Source organism: Podarcis raffonei, chromosome 16 (genome assembly GCF_027172205.1).
Source record: "Podarcis raffonei isolate rPodRaf1 chromosome 16, rPodRaf1.pri, whole genome shotgun sequence".
Classification (NCBI taxonomy): Eukaryota; Metazoa; Chordata; class Lepidosauria; order Squamata; family Lacertidae; genus Podarcis; species Podarcis raffonei.
The window spans coordinates 2,071,832-2,083,184 of record NC_070617.1 but is presented as its reverse complement, the minus strand read 5'-3'; the positions used below and the strand labels follow the sequence as shown (position 1 = coordinate 2,083,184).

Genomic DNA, 11,353 nt, shown 5'->3' with positions numbered 1-11,353 from the left:
GTCTCAGGTCACAATCCCTGGCATCTCTAGGTCTGAAACCCTGGGCAGCCCCTGCCAGTCAGTGAAGGCAACACTGAACTAGATGAACCAATGGTTTGACTTAGTATAAGGCAAATTCCTATATTGCCATTGCAGCCTTGCAGTGCCAGCCCAATGTCCAGGGTGGCTTAACAGTCTGGTCAGACCTCACCTGGAGTACTGTGTCCAGTTCTGGGCGCCACAGTTCAAGAAGGACACTGACAAACTGGAACGTGTCCAGAGGAGGGCAACCAAAATGGTCAAAGGCCTGGAAACGATGCCTTATGAGGAACGGCTAAGGGAGCTGGGCATGTTTAGCCTGGAGAAGAGGAGGCTAAGGGGTGATATGATAGCCATGTTCAAATATATAAAAGGATGTCACATAGAGGAGGGAGAAAGGTTGTTTTCTGCTGCTCCAGAGAAGCGGACACGGAGCAATGGATCCAAACTACAAGAAAGAAGATTCCACCTAAACATTAGGAAGAACTTCCTGACAGTAAGAGCTGTTTGACAGTGGAATTTGCTGCCAAGGAGTGTGGTGGAGTCTCCTTCTTTGGAGGTCTTTAAGCAGAGGCTTGACAACCATATGTCAGGAGTGCTCTGATGGTGTTTCCTGCTTGGCAGGGGGTTGGACTCGATGGCCCTTGTGGTCTCTTCCAACTCTATGATTCTATGATTCTAACACCCAATCCCTCTTCATAGGGATTTTTGGGAATTGTAGCACTGGAAGAGGAGTTTCCTAGTACCTCTCTGCACGCTTAGCAAACTATAGTTCTCATTATTTGTGGGAAGCCATGACAGCTTCAAGAGGTATTAAGGTGCTTTAAATGCATGGTGTGAATGTGGCCTCAGCCAGACTTCAACTCTATACCGTTCTCCCACTCCCCCCTATTATGTGAAGGATCAGGTAGTACACTTGCTCTGGACGTGGGCGGCACATTCTCCATCCATTTCACACATTCCTCACATCCCAGCACCCAACGATGTGGAGTCAGTGATCCTAGAATCATGGAGCTGGAAGAGTCCTCAGCGGTCATCTGGTCTAACACCTTGCTAATGCAGGAAATTTACAGCTATGTGCCAAATTTGGTGCCCAAGCAGATGGTAAACTATAGACACACTGGAGCAAAGAAGGTAGGCTTATGGGGAAACATTCAGGGTACCTGAAAGCTTCCTCTCTGTTCCAAAAAACAAAGTGTATCTGAAGAAGTGTGCATGCAGACAAAGCCTTATACCAAGAACAAACTTAGTTGGTCTCTAAGGTGCTACTGGACATTATATGTGTGTATGTGTGTGTTCCCAAAACACAAAAATTTCCTATGAAAATTCTGTAAGCTCCATAGAACACAGACATCATTTCAGCCAGTCAGTGAGTTAGTTTATTGTGTTTTAGCAGATAACAACAACAGCAATAGAGATTTACATTTCTGCTCCTTAATCTTTAAAGGATAAATCCAGTGCTTTTTTTCCTTAAAAAAAAGTTTAGGGTTACTCTCATTTTGACTCAAGAAAGCCACCATTTTATAGTTCAAATCGGGAAAAATAAATACAGTAAATGGACAAAAGTACCAAGATTCACAAACTGTTTAGGGGTATGCGTACCCCTGCGTACCCTCAGGAAAAAAAGCATTGGATAAATAATTTCCCATACCTGCTTGAAGTTTCATAGCAAGGATTTGTAGAGGCTTAGCAATAAATCTAGATATTCTGAAGGATATATACTTCTTTACACCAGACAGAAAAAAAAAAATCTTTGCTAGGGATGACCTTCCTTTCTGTGATCTTAACAATCCAATCTGCTGGTGGGAAGGCATTTAATCTTGGGAGGACATTTTTTGCTGCTATTACTCTGCCAAGGGCCTCTACCAGTGGTTCCCAGACTGTTTGGGGCCAGTGCCCAATTCATCCCTGGTGAATCTTCCCCTACCCAGAATAGCAGCTTGCATGACCCACTAAAGAATATAATAACATAAATTCCTAACAGTAGCAGCTAATTGCACATTTATTCAAAATCCAGTGAAAACTACTCAATTTAATTAATTAAAAAATAATAAAATATGAACTTGATCCAGTGAGAACAGCTTTTCAAAGTCTGGTAGTCAACTACGTCTCCGAGCACAATTCAAAGGGTTGGTGCTGACCTTTAAAGCCCTAAACGGCCTCGGTCCTGTATACCTGAAGGAGCGTCTCCACCCCCATTGTTCTGCCCGGAAACTGAGGTCCAGCGCCGAGGGCCTTCTGGTAGTTCCCTCCCTGTGAGAAGCCAAGTTACAGGGAACCAGGTAGAGGGCCTTCTCGGTGGTGGCGTCCTCCCTGTGGAACGCCCTCCCACCAGATGTCAAACAGAACAACAACTACCAGACTTTTAGAGGACATCTGAAGGCAGCCCTCTTTAGGGAAGCTTTTAATGTTTGATGCATTACAATATTTTAATATTTTGTTGAAAGCCGTCCAGAATGGCTGCAGAAGCCCAGCCAGATGGGTGTGGTATAAATAACAAATTATTATTATTATTATTATTATTATTATTATTATTATTATTATTATTCCGGCATCCCCTGCTGCCTTCTTGCCTCTTAGCACCTCCCTCGGGTAACCCCACAGCCACCCTAGGCTCTACTGCCCAGTGTGGGAACCCCTGGCCTATATCCATTAACGATGCTGTGCAAAGCAATTAATGCTGCTATGCCTGATGCTTAAGAGGCTAGGCCTCTCTCAAGCCAAAATGTAAGAATCACTGTCCATACTTGCCCGTTCTTAGAAAGACAGGGAGATGCAATTAAGAATTTGGAAGACCTAGTGGTTGAGCAGGTTTGGGTAGTTCGGTGGAGTCTTCCTGGAACCCAGCACAAACGAAGAAGCCAGTTATCAGCTTTCTTCCTTTGCTCTTGACAAAGCAACTTTTGCCGCCACACTCTTGCCTCCCATGTTTCATCAGGAGAATATGAGATGATAGGAATCCAGGACTGGAGTAATAAATCGGGTCCACTTCTGCCTGGGGCCGGGTTGCGGTCGGGTCACCTAGCCTCCTCCTGCCTCAGCGTGGGGGCGGGACGATATCCCGCGTCCCGCTGGGAGAGACCCTGGCCAGGTCATGTCACCAAGCGGCCAAGCGGGGCCGATTTAAGCCTCGGTGCAACTCTGAGGCTTCCCTTTCAGCCTCGTGCCGCAGATTTCCAGCCCTCCCACCCTTTCTTCATGTAGCGTCTTTGGCCTTGCTATGGACTTCAGTTGGTTGGCGCTGAGGTGCCTGGTAGTACTTTTTCCACTTGGCAAATTGACACCGTGAAGTAACCCTCAAGAAGTGAAGTAACCCCCAATAAATGTCAAGATAGCTGAAGACTTGGCAACTGAATCTCTCCCCCTTTCATTTCCACTGGCAACGATTCAGAAGGCCATTGGCACAAGGCAATTGTATATTGCCATTGTCCATGCTTCGCCACACTTTCCCATGCCATTGATCGTATTATTCCCATGCAATTGACTCTGCTTTGCCCATGTTACCCACCCTGCTTCTCCACACTTCCCATTGCAGTTGACCATGCTTATCCCCACATGGTGATGTGCAAGTTTTGGCGCAAGTAAAGCTGCATCATGAAGTGACTAAGGAAACATGTGGGTGAAAATTCCATTTTGTAGATCCTCCCCTTTCACAAGGACTCCTCCCACCATCCCTGGCCATTGGCTATAGTGGCTGGGGTTGACTGGGACATGGGAGGCTGCCTGATACTAAAGCAGGACCTTAGCTCCATCTAACCCAATATTGCTTACTCTGACTAGCAGGGCCTCTCCAGGGTTTCAGGCAGGGTGCCCTTCTCAGCCCTTACGTGGGGATGCCAAGAATTGAACCTGGAGCCGTTTGCATGCAAAGCAGGCTGTAACTCAGTTACAGCCCTCCCCTCTAATGTTTGCTGGCATCAATGCGGTGCTAAACCAACTGTTATACCAATAATTGTGACCTTGTCCAAACAGTAGGGTTGTCATATTTCAAGAAGTCAAAAGTTGAGCTTTTCTTAAAAAAGAAGTTTTACCCAAGTTGGAATCTTCTGGAGGGACTGCGGAAGTCTTTCTTTGCACATTCTTAATTTATTTTATATAGGTATTTTTATACTGCCCTTCATACAGTCACATTCCCCACCAAAAACAAATCTCCGGATTCAAATTCACGTTGAGGCTTTTTATTTGTATTTCAGAAGTTCAGAGATTTAGGAACAATCCATTTAATCCCAGAAGAATATACAGATGGATGAATAATAAACATTAAGATTTGGGACATGTCATCAGCTTCCTGGCGATGCCATGATCACCCCTTCGCAATCATGGCACAAAAGCCATCCAATAAAATCCGCTTCCTTTTGTGTCAATTACCTTAATTAAATTCACAGTAAAATAATACTCGGGCATCACTGGGAACAATTTCTTTTTGAAGTTTAACGTGTTGCCTCAGATGAGAAGCTTTGATTATTACGTTCTCTGCCAACATTTCAATAAGGATGTATTTAATGAAGGCAGAAACAGTCCTCGCTATTTGCCTACTAATCATTTGGGGTGGGTGGATAAGGAAAAGTACATGTAGGAAATGGGATTCGCTCATGAATGTAAGGAAAACCCCGCTGGATCAAACCTAGTTCAGCCCCCTGCTTCCCACACTAGTCAATCAAATCTCTTAGGGAAGCCAACAATTGAGGCATGGGTTCAACATCCCTCTTCCACACCTATTCTCCAGCAACTGGTATTCATTTCACCATTCCAGGTAGGATGGGACTTATATGGCAGGGGTCTTCCCTATTTTAAGAACTGCATGATCAACAATATAATCATTAAGCAATAATAAATATTGAAGAAACAGGGATACCCAGGAAAGGATGAGATGGCTTCTCCTATCCTTCGTACAGAATCCAACCAAACTAACAGTTGAATTTTACTTCAGTACTGACAACGGGACAATGTCCTCCATCGCACAAGAGAGTACCATGCTACATTGGATAAATCAGGGGAAATGGGAGGAACTTTTGCCATCTGAGGCATCCCCAAGAAGGAAGAAACTAAGAGCTCATTGCATCTCCACCAAAAGCCAAATTTGACAGCCTAACTCCAAAACACTTCCTCTTGAAGCAATGTAAATGTAACTTGCTGGTGGCAATTATGCTGTCTACTACTATTATCATATGGAGAACAACATGGGGAATATATTAACAGAAGGGTTTTAAAAGGAATTTAAATAAACAAAAAGGATGAGGTATATTGAAAGCTGCTCATGCTGACTTCCTGCGCTGTTGTTGTTTCTCATGCTTGCTTACTTCTGCTGGTGAGGCCACTGGCAAGGTTGCTTCTTCTGCTGTTGATCGCAAGGGGGTGGGCATTTTGCCTCAGGTGGGCAACATGGGACAGTGGCTGGCTCCTTGCAGGGAGGCTGCTTCTCTGTGCATGGAGTTGGTACAACCACTACTGGTGTCTCCCTGCATGGAGGCTTCTCTTGACATGGTGTTGGCTGAGGGCATGGAGTTGGGACAACCACTACTGGTGGCTCCTTGCAGGGAGGCTTCTCTTGACATGGTGTTGGCTGAGGGCAAGGAGTTGGGACGACCACTACTGGTGTCTCCTTGCAGGAAGGCTTCTCTTCACATGGTGTTGGCTGAGGGCATGGAGTTGGACAAATCACTGCTGGTGGCTGCTTACATGGCTGCTTTTGCTGAGGACACGGTGTTGGCTGAGGGCAAGGAGTTGGAACAACCACTACTGGTGGTTCCTTGCATGGAGGCTTCTCTTGACATGGTGTTGGCTGAGGGCAAGGAGTTGGAACGACCACTACTGGCGGCTCCTTGCATGGAGGCTTCTCTTCACATGGTGTTGGCTGAGGGCATGGAGTTGGGACGACCACTATTGGTGTCTCCTTGCAGGGAGGCTTCTCCTGAGGACATGGTGTTGGCTGAGGACAAATCACTACTGGTGGCTCTTTGCATGGCTGCTTTTGTTGAGGACACGGTGTTGGCTGAGGGCAAGGAGTTGGAACGACCACTACTGGTGGCTCCTTGCATGGAGGCTTCTCTTGACATGGTGTTGGCTGAGGGCAAGGAGTTGGAACGACCACTACTGGTGGCTCCTTGCATGGAGGCTTCTCTTGACATGGTGTTGGCTGAGGGCAAGGAGTTGGTACGACCACTACTGGTGGCTCCTTGCATGGAGGCTTCTCTTGACATGGTGTTGGCTGAGGGCAAGGAGTTGGGACGACCACTACTGGTGGTTCCTTGCATGGAGGCTTCTCTCCACATGGTGTTGGCTGAGGGCATGGCAACGGTTCTGGTGCTGCTTTGCACAGTGCAGGTGGCAAGGTGGTTGCCTGTTTGCACTGCTGCTGGTTGTTGAATGAAGCCATTTCTACTGATGTTCCAGAAAGCCTGCAGGTAAGAAAGAATGGATTTCACCTGTCATTCAGAAATACCATCACACAAACACATCTAAACCATTTGCCTTGCTTGTTGTATGTCTACAATTATTGACAGAGGCTCTCCAAGAATTTAGGACAAGGGTCCATCCGTTGATTTCAAAGTCTATGCTGAGTACAACTAACATTGGATACAGCCCATTGAATTTAATGGGTCTAAGTTAGTCATGCAAATAACAATAACGAAACAATAAAACTCAGGTTGAATAAAATAACTCTATCAACTAATAAAAGCATAATCTAAAATGGCTGAGTGAATTTTAAAAAGTTTTAACCCGGTGCTGAAAAAAGCATAGTATTGGCAACAAGCATTCCTCCCCCAGGAGGATATTTCAGAATCTGGGAGCCAGCACAAAGAAGGTCCTTTCTTTTGTACATCAATGATGTATTTCAAGGGAATAATGAGTTTCATCCAACTACATGATAGACCCATTAAAATTAATTGATTTAAGCTAGTCATGTCCATCATGTTCAATGGCTCTACTCTCAGTAGAACTAACACTGGATAAAACTAATTGAAATCAATGGACCTCAGTAATCATGTCCATAAATTTAAAGGGGTCCACAAGTAGTGTTCCTAATGTTAGATACAACCCTGTGTTTTCCCCACCCCGCCCCCCTGAAATTTAACTCCTAAAGATCTGGAGGGGTGGGGAAAAGACCTGGGAAATGGCAGCTTTAGCCACCGAAAGTAGCAAACATGATAAGATAGTCCTGCTATTTCCCCCAATCATTCTTCCCCTGTAAGGAAAAGGAAGAACATGTTCCACCCAGTACATTGAATATGTAAATTGGGAGCGTTCCTGATAACTAGCGACTGTGGGAGGATGAGCAATTAGCAAGACTTACACAAGGGACAAGGGGCATTGACAAATTCGGAACACTGACGTAATGGCAAGCTACTTTGAGGATGCAACGCCCCAGGTATTTTGACATCTCCAGTGCAGTCCAAAGCCAACACCTACTCAAACCCTCCACATTGTTAAAATCAATAGAGGGCTTCATCTCATAGTTCTACCACTCTCAGAAATTCAGAGTGGCGGTGACCTGGGAAAGGGCCTTCTCTGTGGCAGCTCCTAGGTTGGGGAATTCCCTCCCCAAATAAGAGCATCTTCACTTCAGCTTTTGGTGAATGCTGAAGACACACCTGAGGTGCAGTGGGGTTTTGTTTAGGCTGCTCAGCCTCCCCACCTAACAGCTGATGTACAGGGTAGTGCAGCAGCAGCACATATTCCCTGTGTCCTCCAACCTTCAGACAACCCCAGAGCTTCAGCTCCAGGTATTTTGGTCTGGATTGGGGAGAAAACAGGAGAGGAGAAGAAAGTGGGCATTTGGAGACTTTTCAGAGGATGGTCTACACTTTATGCAATTTCAGTTATGAGCCCTTCCCCATCTTGTGCACCTATCCAAGTTCCTATTCACCCTGTCATTATATCCCTAGGATAATTTGAATGGCACCAGCCAGTTGTATTCAGATAATCTGCAGGAGGCTGGGGAATAACTATCAGGGCTTGTGGGGAGGATCTCAAGAAGAAGCACAATATTTCTAATTAATTGAGAAGCAATAAAACTGATTGTCTCCTACTACTATAGGAAGGGCTGAAATGTTGGCTTGCATCTCCAACGCCAAAGTAGACCCAATGAAACCAATGGACCAAAGTCCATTGCTTTCGGTGGGTCTACACATAAAGCCAGCATTGGATACAGCCCATTAACACTAACATTACTAGTAGTAGCAGTGCAACTATGAGTAGTAGAGTACTATGAGGCTGAGGAGAAACACCACCCCTACATTTTATGGTTAGCAGAAAAAAGGCTTTTGGAAATTGCCTTGCTGGTTTTATGCTACTATTACAGTCTTATCTAAAACAGATTTGCCCAAAGCATGAAAGATATATCTACTACTGCTTTGACTAGTTACACCCACCACCATGCAGTTCCTTAGTGTCAGCTGTAAGAGACTTACCCAATTGGTCACTGAGATGCTGCTGGAAGGAATTAAGTGGCTCCAGGAACAGCAAGTGCTTTTTATCCTCTACTGAAGCCCAGCCTCCGGATACAGTGTGTAAATCTGGATGACTCCATCCTTACACAATGGAGTAGGCTCATCACGCATTTCTACATTTCCCCCATGCCACTCCTTTCTGAGGCTCTGCTTCTGCGATGGCTGCGGGCAATTTCATGCCAATCTCCTCCTTGACTAAGATACGTGGCCAATGTTCTAAAAATAGACACCCCAATCCCCAGGAGGTCACAATCTTCACGGATGTGTCAGCTGAGTCTGGGTGGTGTCCAACTAAGTCCTAATCAGACCCATTGAAATCAATGGACCTGAATTGGACTCCCCTCTGTGTGATACATTTAGAACAATGTCATGTCACTTTAAACAGTTGTCGCTTCCCCCCAAAGAATCCTGGGAGGTGTGGTTTGTTAAGGGGGCTATTTCCATTAGAGAGCTACAGTTCCCAGAGTTCCCCAGTGTCAAGGAATGGTCTGAAGACAAGGACTGGGGGGTGCGTTCTATGGCAGACCAGCTTCTCCCAGTTGGAGAATTGGAGGGGGAAGAGTCACACCCCTTGTTCACAATGTGTTCAGAAGCAGCGAGAGACAGAATAATTGGGAGAGAACAATTGGGTGCACTCTTCCCAGCTTGGATCAAATCTATCCGTCATTTAATTTAATGTAGTTGGTCTTTATGTAACTTCATGCATTTGGCTTTTATTTTGCTTGTCCTTAGTGGAACACTGCTGGGCTCCATCACAGAGTTGGGGGCACTGCTCAATTTTATTTAGGAGAAATTGGATGGTGGGGGCTGTTAGATAAGCCCACTTATTAATTTTGGTCAAATCACATCCCAATTGCCATCTAAAAAGAGCAGATAATGGGACAATCACAAAAGAGGAAGTGGCTGGTTTCTTTCCACCCCACTGAGACTTTGAGCATTGGGTTGGGAATGAGTAGATCTTCCTGATGTTCAGTTGGAATCTACTTTCTTGTAACTTGAAACCATTGGTTAGAGTCCTGCCCTCCAGAGTAGGAGAAAAGCTTGCTCCTTCTTCCATGTGACAGACCTGGGGCAGAGCTACCTGCCCCAGCAACTGGAGCGACACAGGGGCAGGGCTAGCCGCCGACACAGCGAGTGTCCAGGGGACCACCTGTGCAGCGAGCGGGGTGTGTGTGTGTGTGTGTGTGTGTGGCACGGAGAGGTCACCCACCCTCATGGCTGACACCCTGCCTGCCTGGCCACAGACTGTCTCGCCAGAGTAGTGCATGCTCTGATTATCTCCCACTTGGACTACTGCAATGGTCTCTATGTGGGGCTACCTTTGAAGGTGACCCAGAAACTACAACTAATCCAGAATGTGGCAGCTAGACTGGTGACTGGGAGCGGCCACTGAGACCACGTAACATAGGTCTTGAAAGACCTACATTGGCTCCCAGTACGTTTCCAAGCACAATTCAAAGTGTTAGTGCTGACCTTGAAAGCCCTAAATGGCCTCGGCCCAGTATATCTGAAGGAGCATCTTCACCCCCATTGTTCAGCCCAGACGCTGAGGTCCAGCGCCAAGGGCCTTCTGGCGGTTCCCTCATTGCGAGAAGTGAAGTCAGAGGGAACCAGGTAGAGGGCCTTCTTGGTAGTGGCACCTGCCCTGTGGAACACCCTCCCACCAGATGTCAAAGAGAACAACACCTACCAGACTTTTAGAAGACATCTGAAGGCAGCCCTGTTTAGGGAAGCTTTTAATGTTTAATAGATTATTGTATTTTAATATTCTGTTGGAAGCTGCCCAGGGTGGCTGGGGAAACCCAGCCAGATGGGCAGGGTATAAATAATAAATGATGATGATGATGATGTTAGTTTGGGCCCAATTCTCCAAACTGTTACAGTCATTTTGAATCCTGATTCTGTCTTCTGCAGCATTGGCTACCCCTCCCAGTTTGGTGTCTTCTGCAAATTGATGAACATCCCCTCAATTCCTTCATCCCAGTCATTTATATAAACATTGAACAACAACAGGCCCAGGACAGAACTCTGCGGCACCTCACTTGTCATTTCCCCCAGGGTTATGAGGAACCATTAATGAGTCCACTTTGGGTTGGGTTAGTCAAATGCCATCAGAAGTCCGTTGTCTTGCCCAGTTAACCTGAACCATCTGTTCATTATTTTTGTAGGCAAACCCTGTGATAGGCTCAAAGCTTATCAATGTAATTTTCCAGTTACAGTGGTACCTCTAGTTACGAACACAGATCTTTCCGGAGGTCTGTTCTTAACCTGAAACTGTTCTTAACTAGAGGTGTGCTTTCACTAATGGGGCCTCTTGCTGCCACTGCGCCACCAGCACACGATTTCCATTCTCATCCTGGGGCAAAGTTCTCAACTCGAGGTAACTCTTCCAGGTTAGTGGAGTTCGTAACCTGAGGCGTTTGTAACTCGAAGTACCACTGTATGGAGCATCCACCAAGAAACCATAGAGCTCCGGGGAAGATGGTTTGTGGAGCTCCAAGCACAATGGTTCTTCAAGTTCCAGGCAAGATGATTTGTGCATCTTCAGGTAGGACAATTTTGTGGAGTCATAGGCAAAATGGTTTGCGGCGCTACTTCCATTTGGGTCCTAATTATTCTGGGATGTGCATTTTATTTTATTCAGTTGGAGGCTGTGGTGCTTCTGAATAGCAGCTGCTGGAAGCCATGGAAGGTGAGAGGGCTCTTGTGCTGTGGTCCTTTTGGGGGGTTTCTCACAGGTATCTGGTTGGCCACCATGGGAATAGGATGCTGGACTAGATGGGCCATTGACCAGATCTAGCAGGGCTCCTATGTTCTCATGAACTTAAGGGTTTCATTGCTACAAGGTATGGTGACAGCCATGAGCTCAGATGGCTTTAAGGAGG

The 11,353-nt window shown here is 46.1% G+C and overlaps 1 protein-coding gene across 1 annotated transcript; it reads right to left on the bottom strand.

Annotated features, from left to right (window-relative positions):
• Positions 1-5,276: 5,276 nt before the first annotated feature.
• On the bottom strand, positions 5,277-8,452 carry LOC128403593 (uncharacterized). The gene is made up of 2 exons (XM_053368502.1): positions 8,430-8,452; positions 5,277-6,416 (listed from the first exon to the last, which is right to left on the bottom strand). Exon 2 carries the CDS (start codon positions 6,392-6,394, stop codon positions 5,315-5,317), a length of 1,080 nt encoding a protein of 359 aa, XP_053224477.1. The 5' UTR covers positions 6,395-6,416; positions 8,430-8,452; the 3' UTR covers positions 5,277-5,314.
• Positions 8,453-11,353: the final 2,901 nt, after the last annotated feature.

Bases quoted from the DNA above. Each gene is read 5' to 3' on its own strand.
- LOC128403593 (XM_053368502.1), bottom strand. From the start codon at position 6,394: ATGGCTTCATTCAACAACCAGCAGCAGTGCAAACAGGCAACCACCTTG.